This window comes from Orcinus orca, chromosome 2, assembly GCF_937001465.1.
Source record: "Orcinus orca chromosome 2, mOrcOrc1.1, whole genome shotgun sequence".
NCBI classification, from domain to species: domain Eukaryota; kingdom Metazoa; phylum Chordata; class Mammalia; order Artiodactyla; family Delphinidae; genus Orcinus; species Orcinus orca.
In genome coordinates, this window is record NC_064560.1 from 93,117,349 (window position 1) to 93,134,672 (window position 17,324).

A 17,324-nucleotide genomic window follows, 5' to 3' on the forward strand; every position below is an offset into this window, starting at 1 on the left:
CGGGGCAATTAAGTCCATGTGCCACAACTACTGAGCTCACGTGTCTCAACTAGAGAGCCCGCATGCCACAAACTACAGAACCCACACACTCTGAAACCCACGCACCACAACTACAGAGCCCATGCACCCTGGAGCCTGCGTGCCACAACTAGAGAAGAGAAAACCCACGCGCTACAACGAGAGAAGCCCGCACGCTGCAATGAAGAGCCTGCACGCCACAACGAAAGATCCTGCACGCCTCAGTGAAGATCCCACGTGTTGCAACTAAGACCCGATGCAGCCAAATAAATAAATAAGTAAATAAACCTTAAAAAAAAAAACAGTTCACAATTCAAGTGAAAAAAAAGCAAGGAGCATATTGTAGTAGATACAATATGCAAAAAGAAAAAAAAAGTCAAGTTGGCTTGGGTGGGTTAAACCTTTTTTAAAAGAAAGCAAACCTACTGTTAAATATGATATACAAATAAGATTTCTTTCCTTTCAAAATCTCCATAGAATACTGATGCTGAAGTAGTGCCAGTTTTCAAGGAGATGGGGAAAGGAACAACAAAGTAGGAGTCACTTCTCTGCATGGGGCTTTCAGGAGAAACTGGTAGAAAAACTTTGGGGGCTTCCCTGGTGGCACAGTGGTTAAGAATCCGCCTGTCAATGCAGGGGACATGGGTTTGAGCCCTGGCCTGGGAAGATCCCACATGCTGTGGAGCAACTAAGTCCGTGCGCCACAGCTACTGAGCCTGCTCTCTAGAGCCCATGAGCCACAACTACTGAGCCCACATGCCACAACTGCTGAAGCCTGTGCGCCTAGAACCCGTGCTCTGCAACAAGAGAAACCACCTCAATAAGAAGCCACACACCGCAACGAAGAGTAGCCCCCGCTCTCCGCAACTAGAGAAAGCCTGCATGCAGCAACGAAGACCCAATGCAGCCAAAAATAAATAAATAAAATATGAATAAATTTATTTTTTAAAAAAAGAAGAACTTTGTGCAGGGTGAAGGCAGGCACTTGGGATCTGGAAGGGTGGTAGGAGAAAAGATGGCTAGAGGTGGAATAAAGGAATAGAAAGAGATGTGGAAAAATAAAACTAAACAAGAAACTCTGAAGGCAGAGGCTAGCTTTCATCAGTATCGTCACTGGCTCTTAGAATAGTGTCACATCTTTAAAAGTATTTATGAAAAATTCATGGAATGAATGAATCAATTACTTATTCAGTAAATTTCTAATTTCACCCAAGGCCCTGATGGTTAGTTAGACTCAAATCATCTAGTTTTATCTGTGTTTACCGTACATTCAAAAACTATAGTATTTAAGGTAGTTGGGGTTCAGAAAATGGACTCTGAATTACAGAAAAAAAGACATTACATTTAGTATAATATACTTGAGGAAGGTTATAAAGTGAACTATTTATTCACTTAAATTTTTTTTAAGCACCTACCTACCATACTTTGGGTACTAGCTGGGAAAGGAAAAATGGGGTACTGATTATAGTGTATATTTCTATTTGATGGAATATTATGCAGTCATTTAGTATAATTATGAAGATTATAACAGTTTAGACTAATGCTTTTTAAATAAAATAAAAATATTTATATTCTATATTGTAACTGCATATAGAAGAAGAAGACTAGGAAACTTTGTTAAATATAAACCAGATTTATTATTGTGAATGGGATTATAGAATTTCTTTTTCTTTCTACTGTTCTGTATAATTCATAAAGTTTAAATGAAAATCCACATACATTTAAATTGTTTTGAAAAATAAGATGAACATATATTGACTAGAAAAAGGTAATAGTGTATCATCAAAGGGAAAGAGCAAAACTGTATTTGAAGGACAGTGGATAGATTACCGTGGTTGGAAGAAAAATGAGAGGTGAAGTTTAGAAAAAGATGGGAATGAAGGTCCCTAGCTTAGTTTTGATAATGTAAGAAAAGATGAGCTAGGTTAGGTTTTTAACTGTGGAATTACATTGTTTTTAAAAAAGAAAGAAAATTTCTTCTAGCTTATTTATTGAAGTGAACTGGAGTGAGGGGGAGTTGAACTGGTCCATTGTGTTATCAACCGTTTTCATGTATAATCTTGAGTTTATGACTATACTAGGCCCTATCTCAAAGACTTTGCTCCTTTTACCATTTCAGTAATAGTATATAATTTTGCAAAATTTATGTTCAGATTCGTTTTTCATATATCTTTAAAATGTTATCCCTGATTTCCACTCTTGCCTTTTCTTGTCCTTAGAGTTAGCCTAGGTAGCAAATGCTTTACTACTTGACCTAATGGAGTGATAGAAGAAATAAAAAAGAATCTGAATTGATGGGGCAGAGATAGAAAGGGAGAAAAACAGGTCAGTCTCCCTTAGTTGCTGATTAGGTAAGAGCTTTCTTGTAATGATTTCTCATTTTCGCTCCCATGAACCTTTTAGGAATAGAGAGCACATCCTTTTTGTTTTCTAATCTCAAAGAAAACAGATGTAATTTGAAATGAAATACTAGCCAAGTAGGTATCTGAAATTTTAAGGAGATGTCTGTAAACATCTTATGAGCTAACTCCTTAAGTTATCTGTATCATGTTGAACAAAGAGGAATTAAAAAAACAATAACTGCTTAATGATGTAGTATTATTACTTGAACTTTAGTAAAGTTGTTTCAGGGTTTTATACTATTGTGATTATTTCGAGAACTGTTGGATCAAATATTTGTTTTGTGTGGCCCCCCCCATTTCCAAAACGAATTTAAGGAAATTTACCTTCTAAAAAAAAGAAAAGAAAAGAAATTTACCTCCTAATTGTTAAGGGTTTTTGCTCTGATGTACTACGCTAAAAGTCCAAGTTTTGTACATGACTATGAATGCTTTCCTCAGATGCTCTTTCCAAGTAATTTTTGTTGGCTCTTACCAACATAAGGCATTTTGTCTTAATATATGTTTAGTATTTTCCATGAGGATTGTAACTTTTACACTCCAATGGAAGTCTTGGTTTCTTGAAATTGTTAGGAAATACTATTCATTATTTATTTCTGTGTTAAAGATTTTCAGTATTATCTCTGCCTTGTAATTTGTAACAATGTCTTCCCCCTAGTTTCTAAACCTCAAACTTACTTTAAAAACAGTTGACTTAAAATAAAAAGTAGAGGTGCATTTTCAGTATTATAGACTCTTTCTGAGAGAATTAAAGAGCATTTAGATCTAGAAGTCACCTGGGATGTTGCCAGCTGTGCTCTTGACATTATATGCTTTGTCACCAGTGAGTGCCTTCAGATATTTTTGCCTACCTTCTTTACCACTCTCCACACCCTAATGAATAAATGGAAAACAACAATAAGAACAACAAGTTAAGGGAACTGAGTAATATATAATTTACTATTCTGTCAATAAAAGTAAGAATATTTTATCACCACTTTAAAATTGATTGCTCTTATATGTATTGATGAAGAACTTTAGCTTGTTCCCGTTTAGTAGTTATTTACTGTATTCAACTGCAAATCAGATCAAATGATAAAAATTTGTAAACCAGGAAGATGTAACAAAAACAATTTTCATACAGTTTTTCCCCAAATATCTGCTTATTCATATAATAGCTGTTTATTTCCAATGGCTAAGGTAATAGCTTTCAAAAGAACCTATTAAACATATATATGTTTTCATCATAGTACTATTTCCATTCTCTTTCCCTTCTTTCTGCATAGCAAGACATAAAACTTTATTGTATGTAATAGTAACTATACACTTTAGTGTAAATAACACGAAGTTAGAGTCTAAGAAAAAGGAGAATATTTAAATCTCTTCATTATGATGAAAGGAAAGTGCTCTACTAAGGTAATTTTTAAGACTCGTGTCTATCAAGAGCTTATAATTTAAAATTTATGCACACAGAAAAGCAAATAAACACTTATAGAAGCTGTAAGTGTATGTGTTACTTTGACCCAATAATTCTACTTCAGTAAATTTATCCTGAAAAAAATAAGAGTTGTAACCAGAGGTTTATGTTCAAGGTTATTCATCTTAGCATTTAAAAACTATTAGCAAGATAAGTAGGTGTAATAAATGATCAACAATAAGGAAGTAGGTCAATAATGTTATGTCCGTTAAAATACTGTGCAGCCATTGAAGAGTTATTTTCAAACACTATTTAATGAAGAAAATAAGTTAAATACAGAAGTGCTTTGTTTTCCTACTTTAAAAGAATGGATAGATGGTCAGCTGTTTTTTTGTAAAACACCTGTAATAGACCGTCAGCTGAGAGTGACTATCAGTGTTTAACAGTTTTCCAGGAGAACAGGTTTATTACTTTCCTTTACTGTCAGTCTGGGACAGTAGGGATTTCTGAAAAGTTTAAGCCGTTCATTTTGTGCAGAAATCTTATGTGTAAGGGAATTGCTACATAGGAGCCATATATACCTAAATAAAACAAGTAGGAACATTCGATCCTTTTTTAGGTGTGTTTTCTAAGCAAAGAGTGAGAATGTAGAGTATATTTAAGCAATGGATACAAATTCTAAAAAATGTGGCATGAATTCTGAAAACTCATGACATTAGCCATATAGAAAATTAAATGAATTTTGGGATTATGATGAAAGTGGTGATAATTATATTATAAACAAGTATATTACATAAGAATTTCTTTGCCTCCAGGTATTTTATAGTCTACAAAAGAAGGCTGTTTACTTTAAATAGCATTTTATAAAGCATGTTCTGAGGGCTTTTTCTAGTTTTTAAGTGGGAAAATAGGGTTTGTTGTTCAAATAGACTGGGGAAATCCTGGATTAAGGGAAGTTAATCAGGTACCTTTATCAAAAGATTTCCAAGGCTTTAATTTTTTTAATATATATTATAAATATACAGTACAATATTTGTCCATAAAATCCTTTCTTTGAATTTTTTGGAACTAAGTCTAACATGAGACACATGTTTGGAAATTTCTGTTTTAGGTTAAACTTTTTTTCCTATAATTCTTATATAAGTAATGACAGTACTGTGGCAGGAGCTGGGGGTGGGAATGTCTTCTCCTAGTTCAAGAAACAAATAAGGTTTAAGTGATACTAGACAACTGAAGGAGATTTTGCTATTAAAGTGTTTGCAAATACACGATGAATTCCACTTTGTGTATTTTTTCTTTGTATTTGTTATAAGCATGCATTACCGTTATAATCGTTGCCCTACTTTTATTATTTGTTTTGAAATAAAAGTTTTGTAAGATACAAAACTTCTGTTTTTTGTATCTTTTGAAACTCATTCAGGGTAGATTTTTCTTTTTGTGTTTTATAATTTTAGAATAGGAGGTCATCTTCAACAGGGCTTTATCTGTGGAAAACCTGTGTTGAGGGTACCCTCTAGAACTTTTGCATTTGCTTCCCCAGGGCTATCACTAGCCTGGGAACACAGTTATCATTAATATCTCAGTTTGGAGCATCCTGGGACCATGCAGATGGCTTAAGATCAAACCTCAGATCCAAGTGTGAGTAGGCCTATTGTTATACATTCTCAGAAGAGACTTTTTACTCCCCCCAAAGTAGGGCTCAGATTGAGGCAAACTTTATTATCTCCCTGTACCAGTGGATGGATTTTTAAAATCCACTCCTTAACTGGGGATGTAGTTCTTTGAGGCTCTTGGTTTTATACAGATGTCTCAGTTCTAATCCCCTATCTTACGTGGTCCCAAAGCGTTGTCTCCTTTCCCTGTAATACCTTTTAAAAATACACGCCCCTTGATTACTGAGGAGATCAGCCAAATTCTCCCACCCAGTGTGAGCTTATACACTGCATTCTGGCATTGTGGTTTCCTCACTGTTTTGGGGCCCTGGGAATTTCCCCTTACATTTTTACAAGTTAGTCTATGCATTTAAAAGAATGTGTGTTTTTTTGTTGTCTACTTAGGTAATCTAGGCTTCCATATTGCCAAAAATGGAAATTTATGCATTAATTTTATAATAAAAAAATAATGCTAAGTATAGTCCTGTTTTTTTAAAAAAGCATACTTTTAACATATGAAAATGAAATGTGTAATACTAGTGTGTTTAATCAGGGAGGTAGTGTTACTTTTTTTTTTTGTTCTTATTTGTACACAAACCACTTACGTTTATTTGACTTATTATAGGAGAATATTTATTTGACTTATTACAGGAGAATACTATCTTTTACTTTTCTTTCAGATGTAACTTTCTGTAATGGAAGATGATTGAAGATAAGGGGCCTCGTGTTGCTGACTACTTTGTTGTAGCAGGATTAACTGATGTTTCAAAGCCTCTTGAAGAAGAAATTCACTTCAATGATGCTTGTCATAAAGTAGCTAAACCAAAAGAACCTATCACAGATGTTTCAGTTATTATTAAATCTCTTGGGGAGGAAGTGCCATGGGATTACACGTGTATTGATGTTACCCCAACTGGACTGTCAGCTGATCTCAATAATGGAAGTCTTGTGGGGCCGCAGATTTTCCTTTGCTATAGAAGAGGAAGAGATAAGCCTCCACTTACAGATCTGGGGTAAGTAATTTTTTAAAAGAATTATTGATCCAAATAATACACCTTATAGATTTTGAAGTTAACTGTTCAATTTGTTTATTAATAGAGACATGGCTGCTTTAGAAAAATAGTCACGTTTATATCCAGAATCCTGTATTCTCTTCCTGTGTTCCTTATATCTTTTCAGTGTCTCTTCATTCTACAGGTTCTAGCATTTTTGTCTGAGTTTCTTTCTATTAAAGATAGGAGATGGACTTCCCTGGCGGTCCAGTGGTTAAGACTTTGCCTTCTAATGCAGGGGGTGCGGGTTCGATCCCTGGTCAGGGAGCCAAGATCCCACATGCCTCGCGGCCAAAAAAACAAAATATAAAACAGAAGCAATATTGTAACAAATTCAATAAAGACTTTAAAAATGGTCCACATCAAAAAAATCTTAAAAAAAAAAAGGGCTTTCCTGGTGGTGTAGTGGTTGAGAGTCCGCCTGCCCATGCAGGGGGCACGGGTTCGTGCCCCGGTCCGGGAAGATCCCACATGCCGTGGAGCGGCTGGGCCCGGGAGCCATGGCCGCTGAGCCTGCGCGTCCGGAGCCTGTGCTCTGCAACGGGAGAGGCCACAACAGTGAGAGGCCCGCGTACCGCAAAAAAAAAAAAAAAAAGGGGAGATAATTTGAAAAACATTTGTAGGAAAATATCAGAAATTAATGTATTATCCTGCTCATAACATTTTTTATTATTTTTAAAGTATGAGAAAAAGGTGGCTTTTAAGGATCGGTTATAATGATCATTATAGTTGGGTGCTTAAGTCTGTATGCATCAAACAAGGATCTTGGGTAAATTAGTGCCTTATTTAGGATATTGTGTTGAACTTGGGGCTCCCTTTTCATATAATAGCTTTACTGAGTTATAATTCATACCATCCAACTCACCCATTTAAATTATACAATTCAGTTGTTTTTAGTATATTTATAGAGTTGTGAAACCATCACCACAATAAATTTTATAACATTTTATCATGCCCCCAAAATAAACAATCCTGTATTCATTATAGTTTCTGTCTAATTCTCCCTAACTCCCTCAGCTGTAGACAATCACCAGTCTACTTTCTGTCTCTGTGGATGTGCCTAATTCTGGACATTTTATATCAGTAGAATCATACTGTATATGGTTACCTTGTGGCTGGCTTCTTTCACTTAGCATAATGTTTTCAAGGTTTATCCATGTTGTAGTATGTGTCTGTACTTTATTCCTTTATATGGCTGAATGATACTCCATCTTATGGGTCTACCACAATTTATTTATCCATTCATCAGATGATGGACATGTGAGTTGTTTCTACTTTTTGGCTTTTGTGAGTAATGCTACTGGAAATGTTAATGTACAAGTTTTCATACAGACATGTTTTCATTTCTCTTGTATATGTACTTAGGAGTGGAATTGCTGGGTCATATGGTAATTCTGTGTTTAACCTTTTGAGGAACTGCCAGTGTGTCTTCCAAAGTAGCCGTACCACTCTGCATTCCCATCAGCAGTGTATGAAGGTTCTGATTTCTGCCAGTCCTAGCCAACATTTTATATTATCATTTTGATTATAGCTCTCCTAGTGGGTATGAGATGGTATCTAACTGTAGTTTTGATTTGCATTCACCTGATGGCTAATGATGTTGAGCATCTTTTCACGTGCTTATTAGCCATCTGTATATCTTTGGAGAAATGTCTATTCAGAATCCTTTACCCATTTTTAAATTGGGTTGTCTTTTTATTGTTCAGCTTTGGGAGTTCTTTATATATTCTACATGTAAGTTCCTTATCATATAAATGGTTTACAAATATTTTTTCTTATTCTGTGGGTTGTCTTTTCACTTTCTTTATGGTATCCTTTGGAGCTGAAAAGTTTTTATTTTGATGAAATCTGATTTATGTATTTTTTTCTTTTGTTGCTTGTGTTTTGGTGTTGTATCTAAGAAGGCTTTAACTAATCCAGAGTTACGAAGATTTACATTTAAGTTTTTGTCTAAGAGTTTTATAGTTTCAGCCTTTACATTTAGATCTTTGATCCATTTTGAGTTAATTTTTGTATATGTTGAGGAAAGAGTCCAACCTTACTCTTTGGCATATGGATATCCACTTCCAGCACCGTCTGTTGATGAGAATATTCTTTTCCCATTTTCAAAAATTGGTGATAAATGTATGGCTTTATTTCTGGACTCTCAATTCTATTCCATTTGTCTGTATGTCTCTCCTATCCAGTACTACACAGTTTTAGTTACTGTGGCTTTGTAGTAAGTTTTTACATTAGGAAGTGTGAGTCTTCCAAGTTTGTTCTTTTTCAAAATTGTTTTGGTTATTCTGGGTCCCTTGAATTTTCCTATGAATTTTAGGATCACCTTGTCAATTTCTGCAACGATTGGGTTTTTTTAAAAAAAGAGGAATATATATGTAAAAGAGGAATATATAAATGTAAAAATATATATACATATGTATTTATTTATGTAGAAGATTCTCCCTGAAAAACTGAAAGAAAAAGGCCAAAGGTAGGCTAAGAGTAGCTCTAATAATGTCTTCACGATAGATGAAGGGTTTATAGGGAATGAAGATTAACTTCCTTGTTTCCATGGCTCTGTTGCAAAAGGGGATAGGCTTAACTTAAAATATTCTGGTTAAAAATAAGGACGATAGCAATGTCCCTACTAACATCAGTAGAAGGGCTATAAAAGTTCCATCTCCCAATATATTAAGTCTGAAAGTGAATAGCCATGTTTACTCATACCTAAGGGGAGATAGGATGAATTGGAAGAGCTCCTGAACATTCTTCTACTTTTAAAATTCTATTACTTAATGTTTGATAAAAGTTATATTAAACGCAGTCTTCATTGTGTTAATTCATGAATTAATTACAGTAACTTTAAGTGGGTTTCAGAACAGGCATAATATTGCTTCATATGAAGTTTACATATTTGGGAAAATAAGCCAGCTATTAGATCTTATTTTTAAAAGATTACGTTAAGTTGTTCCTATGATCAGTGATCACTGTCAGAATTCTAGTTTGCAAATAAAATGAAGGGAATGTTGCAGATTCTTGTTAGACAAGGTGTTGGAGCTGCCTAAATTAGAGATGAGGAATTTTCCAGGCATAGGAAGGATTCTCCAACAGGAAAGGACTTGGACTGGAATGAATAAATTAACCACTCTTATGGCTATTTTCATATATTTGTCATTGTGGAGGATATAACATCATTATTGCCTTTAAACTAAGCTTATAGTTTAAATAGATAAGAAAAGTTACCCAACAATATAAAAATCAAAAATAGTGATACAAGTAATATATGCAACAGCACAATATCTGATTAAAGAAAATAGGTAGCTTATATATAAAATGTACTTATATTCCATATCTTTTAAGAATTTGAGGTAGTAAATAGTGGTTTGTTGTTCTGTGTGTTGTATTTTTCTTTTCTTGTTTTCAATTGAACATCTGTACGCCAGACATTATTTGGGAGACGCTACTTGTACTCTCATCTAATTCTGCCAAGATCCTATGAGTTAGATTTTTAAATTTTATAGTTGAATAGTATAAGGATCAGAGAAGTTAAGTAACTGCCTAAGATAATACAGCTGGTACCAGGTGGTAGGGGTTCGAATTCAGATATGTCTAACTTCTCTGTTATAATGCCTTTAAAATTTTTTTTACTTATTTATTTTTTAAAATTGAAGTATAGTTGATTTACAATGTTGTGTTAATTTCTGCTTTACAGCAAGGTGATTAGTTATACATATATATATATTTTTTATATTCTTTTCCATTATAGTTTACCTCAATATTGAATATAGTTTCCTGTGCTATACAGTAGGACCTTGTTGTTTATCCATTCTATATATAATAGTTTGACAATGCCATTTTTTAGGATTAAGAAAAAACAAGACAGAAAAGCAAGATCAAGAGGAGGAGGAGTAAGCAATTAGGCTAACATTGGGATATACATAGCTGCTATGATTAAGCATCAAATTTCACTCTAAACTTTCAAAATAGAATGTTTAAAGAAAAAAATTTTTAAGTTTGCTGACAGCTGAGACAAAAGGGAAATTAAAAATTATATTAGAAAGAAATAATTTGACCAATTTTTTACACTAAATTTTATTTGTATAATGGGATTTTATAAAAGGGAATACTGATTGATGTTGGGGACATTACCTTCTATAATAATTTTTATAACAAATAAAGAAACATTTAATATAATAGGGCTTTAATTTTTTTTGCTAATGCCGAAGACTTAGCATTAAAGTACAAATTAGTGAATTCTGTGAGGGAATAAACTAATATTATTCAAGCATGATGTTTTCTTTGTTTTCCAGAGTACTTTAAGTAATAGTATTTAGAAAACTTAAGGAATGGGTGCCTGGCCTGTCCTTTATTAAGAACGTATGATTTTACCATAAAGGAGAAGGGGGAAACCTTCACTTGTACTTTTGATGAAAGATAGACTTAAGGTCATTTACTCTTTTGAAAGCCTTAAAACTCTCTCTTAAAGCTGAAGGAAGTATTGGAGGTAAAAGTGTGCAAGCAAGTTCTCTACTGTATGGCAAGGAGCCTTTTGTAAAATTTTAACTTTGGTCAAAATACAAGGTTGCTTTTTCTAAAGATGATGCTTGGTTTTAGAGACATACGTACATACATACACCTATCTGTCCATCTGTCTATCTAGCTATCTATCTCTTAAATGGAATGCTAAAATAAGTACCTTTGCACAAAATTGCTATTCTGTGGTTTATGTCAATAAACAGAGGTTAATATAAATTTTCCTTACATTATTAATTTTTGGTAGGGAAAACAGTTACTTTTTAATTTTTAATTTAATTTTATTTTATTTTTAAAAATATTTATTTATTTATTTGGTTGCGCTGGGTCTTAGTTGTGGCAGGCAGGCTCCTTAGCTGCGGCACTTGGGCTCCTTAGTTGCAGCTTGAGGACTCCTTTAGTTGCAGCTCGCTGGCTCTGTAGTTGTGGCATGCAAACTCTTAGTTGCGGCATGCATGTTGGATCTAGTTCCCAGACCAGGGATTGAACCCGGGGTCCCCTGAATTGGGGGCACGGAGTCTTAACCACTGTGCCACAAGAGAAGTTCCCAGTTATTCTTTAATTTTATATGGGATGGTGCATTCAAACTTGCAGTACAATTGGAATATCTGCTACATTTAAGGATCAGTTTATGATTCCTGACAATATTACCTTTCATATTTGCAGGTGCTTTGTAATTGTGTACTAATTTATTTTATTTATTTTTTAGGGTTTTATATGACTGGAAAGAAAGATTGAAACAGGGGTGTGAAGTTATCCAGAGTACTCCTTACGGACGCCCTGCAAATATTAGCGGCAGTACCTCATCACAAAGAATTTATATCACTTACCGAAGAGCCTCTGAAAACATGACTCAGAATACGTTGGCTGTTACAGACATATGTATTATTATACCCAGTAAAGGAGAAAGTCCACCACACACATTCTGCAAAGTTGACAAGAATCTCAATAACAGTATGGTAAGTGACTCTTTTGCACTGATAAAATTAGCCATGGATGAAAAGAGCATAATTTAAAATAAATCTTTGGGAAACAGCCTAGCACAATTACTGAATTAAAAAATAGATTTTTTAAAGATGTCAGATATTTTATTTTTAGGAAAGTAATTTAGTTGTACTTTCAAAAAGAGCTGTGCAAAAAGCTTTCTTTTTTTTTGTAATTAAATAATTTTTCCCCCTTACTGCAAAAGTGATGCACTCACCAAGGGTAACCCCTCCACTTGTGCACTAGATCCTGTATACTCACCTATTTGAGACATAGATTCAGCAATCCTCCCTACTTTTTTTTGAATCATCAGTTTTTCATTCTCTAGTGGGTTATTTCCTCCAGCATGCAAAAGCATGTTACAATACCTCCCATCTTTACAAAGCTTCTTGATCTTTATATCCCACTCCATCTGTTCCCCCATTTGATTGTTCTTTATCATAAAACATCTCAAGAGTTGACTGTATTCTGTCTCCTTCCTCACTTTGACTCTTTCCAGTTAGGCTTTTGTCTCCATCATTCCACCAAGATTGCACTTGTTGAATCCAGTGATCAACTCTTCATCTTAATTTTTTAGTACATTTAGACATAGATGATCACTTCTCCCTTCTTGAAACAGTGACAGGAAGAGAAGATTCAGTCTCTATCCTCTGTGCTCTCTGGCTTTTTTCCTCCTACCTCACCAGTTATTCCCCTTCTGCCTTTGCTAATTTCTTCCCAATTCCCTAACTGCAACACAACAGAGTGCCCCAGGGTTCAGTCCTCAGACCATTTATCTTTAAATCTAAACTCACTTCATTGATGATTTAATCATTTAAATACAGGCTATGTGTGGATGACTTCTAAATTTCTGTGTCCCCCCCCCCATCTTTCTAATTCATTATCTCTTCTTGGATATCTTATCAAATAGGTTATCTCAAATTTAACATGTCCAAAACTGAACTCCTAGTGTCCCTCTCCAAATCTACTTATCCCCATAATTTTCCTCCTCTAGTAAAAGGAAATTCCACTCTTTAGTTACTCAGACTAAAAATCCTTGGAGTAATCCTTAACCTTTATCTTCTACCTCTCATTCACTTCTTCTGTAAATTCTGTTGACTTTCATTTCAAAACATATTTTGAACTTGAACACTTCTCAGCTTCTCCACGTGCTGCAGCCCTGATCCAAGCCATAATCATCTCTTAACTGGATTATTGCAGTGGTCTCCTAATTCAGGAGTTAGGCAAACTTTTGAATAAAGGGCTAAATGATAAGTTAGCTTTTGCAGGTCATATACAGGCTCTGTCGCAAATTCATCCTTTGTTTTAAAAACAACCTTTTTACCAGTCTTAGCTCAGTTGTACAAACAGGCCTTGGGTCAAACACAAGCCGTAGTTTGCCAGACCCCTGGTTTAGCTGATCACTGCTTCTACTTCTTCCTACAACCTATTCTTCACATAGCAAAACAAATTAGATCATATCTCTCTTTGGTTTACAACCCTTAATGTCTTCCCATCTCACTCTTAGTAAAAGCCAGAGTCCTTCCAGTAGCCTTAAGGCCATGCATGATCTGTAATTGTAATTATCTTTTTTTTTTAATTGCTGTTTTAAATTTTAAAAAGAAATATGTAGTCAAAAAAAAATTGAGAGGGGGAGGGGAGCAAATCATACATCTAGGAAGTAAAGAGCGAAAGTTCTTGTTCCTGCTTCCATCTTTTGTGATCCTTTGCCGGGATTAACAATTAACAATTTGGCTTGTATCCTTCCAGACCCTTTTGTGTGCACATATGTGGAGTATATGTAATATGGATAAATTCATCCTTTATTTTTCAAAAATTGGAAATTTCAATATATTCTGATATAAGCTTTTTTTTAACTATCCATCTTTATCAGTTAATATAACTCTCTACTTAATTCTTTCAATGATTGTATAGTATTCCAGAAAATACAAATGAAGAATGATGAATACAAGTTATTTCCAGTTTTTCCCATTACTCATAATGCTGCTTTGATCAATTTTGTGCCTTTTTCTTTGTATATTTATTGGAGTGTTTCTGGAAGCGTAAATAATTGTAACTAGAATTGATGGGTATGGTGTACATTTTGAGAAGTGTTGACAGATTGCTCTGAAAAAGTTGTGACAGTTTATATTCCCAGCAACCGTACTGTATAAGAATGCCCTTTCCCAGGTCCTGTACCTCACCAACACTGGTTGTTATCAATCCCTTTTTAATTATTGACTATCTAATAAGAAGAAATCATTCTAATTTTAATTTGCATTTCTTTGATTATTGTGGAGGTTTAACATCTTTTCATATACAACAGCTTTGAATGGCTAAATATTACTACATTAAGTGGATGTGCCACAATTTATTCCATCTTCTATTGTAAGACATTTAGATTCTAAGTTTTTTATATTACAAGCAAAGCTGTTATGACCATAGTTAGAACTACATACTTCCTAAAATAATTTACATTTATTGAGCTCTTATGTGCTCTCTTCTTTTAAGCTAGCAAGAAGAGAAATACTGAAGCTTTAGGTAAAGCTACAAGAAAAAGAAATGGAGTGTATTGATATGTGACTGGATACAACACAAATTTTAGGAGTCTGAAAATGTTTTTAACCCCCTCAATAAGATAGTAAAATAGATCTGTATTGTGTAGTGGTTAAGATCAGTATAGCCAAGTGGTTCAAAGCACAGACTCTGGAGCTGGAGTGTCTGGATATGAATCCTATCTCTGACACTTATTGGCTTTGTGACCTTGAGAAAGTAACATAACTTCTCTGTGCCTCAGTTTCACAATTGTAAAATGAGAGTGATAGTAGCATCTACCTTATAAGTAATTGTGATGGTTAAATGAATTTAGAATCATGTTCCAGAACATATAAGAAAACACTATATATGTGATAGTTTATTATCTGTAAATACCTTTCAATTCCAAATTTTCTTTTAGAAAAATCTGCAGTTTTAAGGTAGTAGCAGTATTCGTTTAAAATGTTTAAATAGGTAATTCGAAAAATGGATGCTGACGGTATCTCATTTGTATCCTAAAAGAGTTATTTGCAGCTATGTGACCCCTACTTGTCAACAGCCATTCATATACAAAATACCCTATTCTTTCATGCTATCCTTGCATTTTGATTTGATGATTACATGTGACAGTGGAGAGATTATGGTGGAGGAAGAAGATCATGGTAGCAAGAAAGTTTTACAGGCCTCATGTGGTATTGATAGTGATGGCAAGAAGGGTTTTTGAACTCTTCCATAATCTGATGTCCAGCTTAACCTTGTTTCAAGATTTGGTTTGGTGTTTTAGCAAGACTGTTCAGGCTCACAGATACTTGCCCTTTTCCCATTGGTGAATTTTCCTTTATTTTATAGATTTGTTAGTTTTGTGTTCAAAGGAAATCGCCAATGTCATTAGAACCATTTCTAGGTCTTATTAATTAATCAAAGTGTTCAAGGTAGACTTGTTGCACTGAAACCAAAACCACACATGAGTTCCTATTTTTCCTTACTCTAAAGTATTGTTCCCAGTGTTGTCAGAGAGCATTAATTCTCTGCTGAAAGAATAAAGAGGCAGTGTAACATAGTGTGAACAGAATGGACTCCAGCTAACCTGCTGGATTTGCATTCCAGATGCATGTCTTGGACAAGTTCTTTAACTCTTTGTGCCTCAGTTTCCTCATGCATGAAACAAGGATAAAGTAGTATTTTATTTCACAGGTTTTTTGTGAAGATTAAATGTTTCATATCTGTAAAGAACTTAGGATAGTACCTAGTAAGTGCTATGTAAACGTTAGCTGTTATTAATTATTCCTTAGTTAACTCTGCTTATTCAGTCCCTTTTATGTGCATTTAACGACTGAGGATGAGATTTTCTTTTTTTTCAGTTTTGAGATATAATTGACATACAGCAAGGAAGAGTTGTTTTATTTTATTTTTGCCCAGTGTTTAAGGTCGTCTCAGTTCTGTTAAGAAACATTATAGGAATAAAAACCTCTTAAATGTTTATTTTCTTAACTCTTTTTTTTCTTAATTTTTGAATTTTATTTTATTTTTTTATACAGCAAGCTCCTATTAGTCATCAATTTTATACACATCAGTGTATACATGTCAATCCCAATCGCCCAATTCAGCACATCACCATCCCCACCCCGCTGCGTCTTTCCCCCCTTGGTGTCCATACGTTTGTTCTCTACATCTGTGTCTCAACTTCTGGCCTACAAACCGGTTCATCTGTACCAGTTTTCTAGGTTCCACATACATGCGTTAATATACGATATTTGTTTTTCTCTTTCTGACTTACTTCACTTTGTATGACAGTCTCTAGATCCATCCACGTCTTAACAAATGACCCAATTTCTTTCCTTTTTATGGCCGAGTAATATTCCATTGTATATATATACCACATCTTCTTTATCCATTTGTCTGTTGATGGGCATTTAGGTTGCTTCCATGACCCGGCTATTGTAAATAGTACTGCAATGAACGTTGCAGTGCAGTGTCTTTTTGAATTATGGTTTTCTCTGGGTATATGCCCAGTAGGGGGATGGCTGGATCATATGGTAATTCTATTTTTAGTTTTTTAGGGAACCTCCATACTGTTCTCCATAGTGGCTGTATCATTTTACATTCCCACCAACAGTGCAAGGGTTCCCTTTTCTCCACACCCTCTCCAGCATTTGTTGTTTGTAGATTTTCTGATGATGCCCATTCTAACTGGTGTGAGGTGATACCTCATTGTAGTTTTGATTTGCATTTCTCTAATAATTAGTGATGTTGAGCAGCTTTTGATGTGCTTCTTGGCCATCTGTATGTCTTCTTTGGAGAAATGTCTGTTTAGTCTTCTGCCCATTTTTGGATTGGGTTGTTTCTTGCTTTAATATTGAGTTGCATGACCTGGTTATATATTTTGCAGATTAATCCTTTGTCCGTTGATTCATTTGCAAATATTTTCTGCCATTCTGAGGGTTGTCTTTTCATCTTGTTTATGCTTTCCTTTGCTGTGCAAAAGCTTTTAAGTTTCATTAGGTCCCATTTGTTTATTTTTGTTTTTATTTCCATTACTCTAGGAGGTGGATCAAAAAAGATCTTGCTGTGATTTATGTCAAAGAGTGTTCTATGTTTTCCTCTAAGAGTTTTATAGTGTCCTGTCTTACATTTAGGTCTCTAATCCATTTTGAGTTTATTTTTGTGTATGGTATTAGGGAGTGTTCTAATTTCATTCTTTTAAATGTACCTGTCCAGTTTTCCCAACACCACTTACTGAAGAGACTGTCTTTTCTCCATTGTATATTCTTGCCTCCTTTGTCATAGATTAGTTGAC

At 34.5% G+C, this 17,324-nt stretch overlaps 1 protein-coding gene across 7 annotated transcripts in view; it reads left to right on the plus strand.

Annotated features, from left to right (window-relative positions):
• DENND4A (DENN domain containing 4A) overlaps nt 1–17,324 on the plus strand; it is a 132,849-nt gene that overhangs the window by 30,092 nt on the left and 85,433 nt on the right. For all 7 annotated transcript variants that reach the window (XM_033439879.2, XM_033439881.2, XM_049705875.1 and 4 more), the window contains exons 3-4: nt 6,146–6,478; nt 11,739–11,988. In XM_033439879.2, coding sequence (XP_033295770.1) covers nt 6,168–6,478; nt 11,739–11,988 — 561 coding nt within the window. In that variant the 5' untranslated portion in view covers nt 6,146–6,167. The remainder of the gene's footprint in view (nt 1–6,145; nt 6,479–11,738; nt 11,989–17,324) is intronic.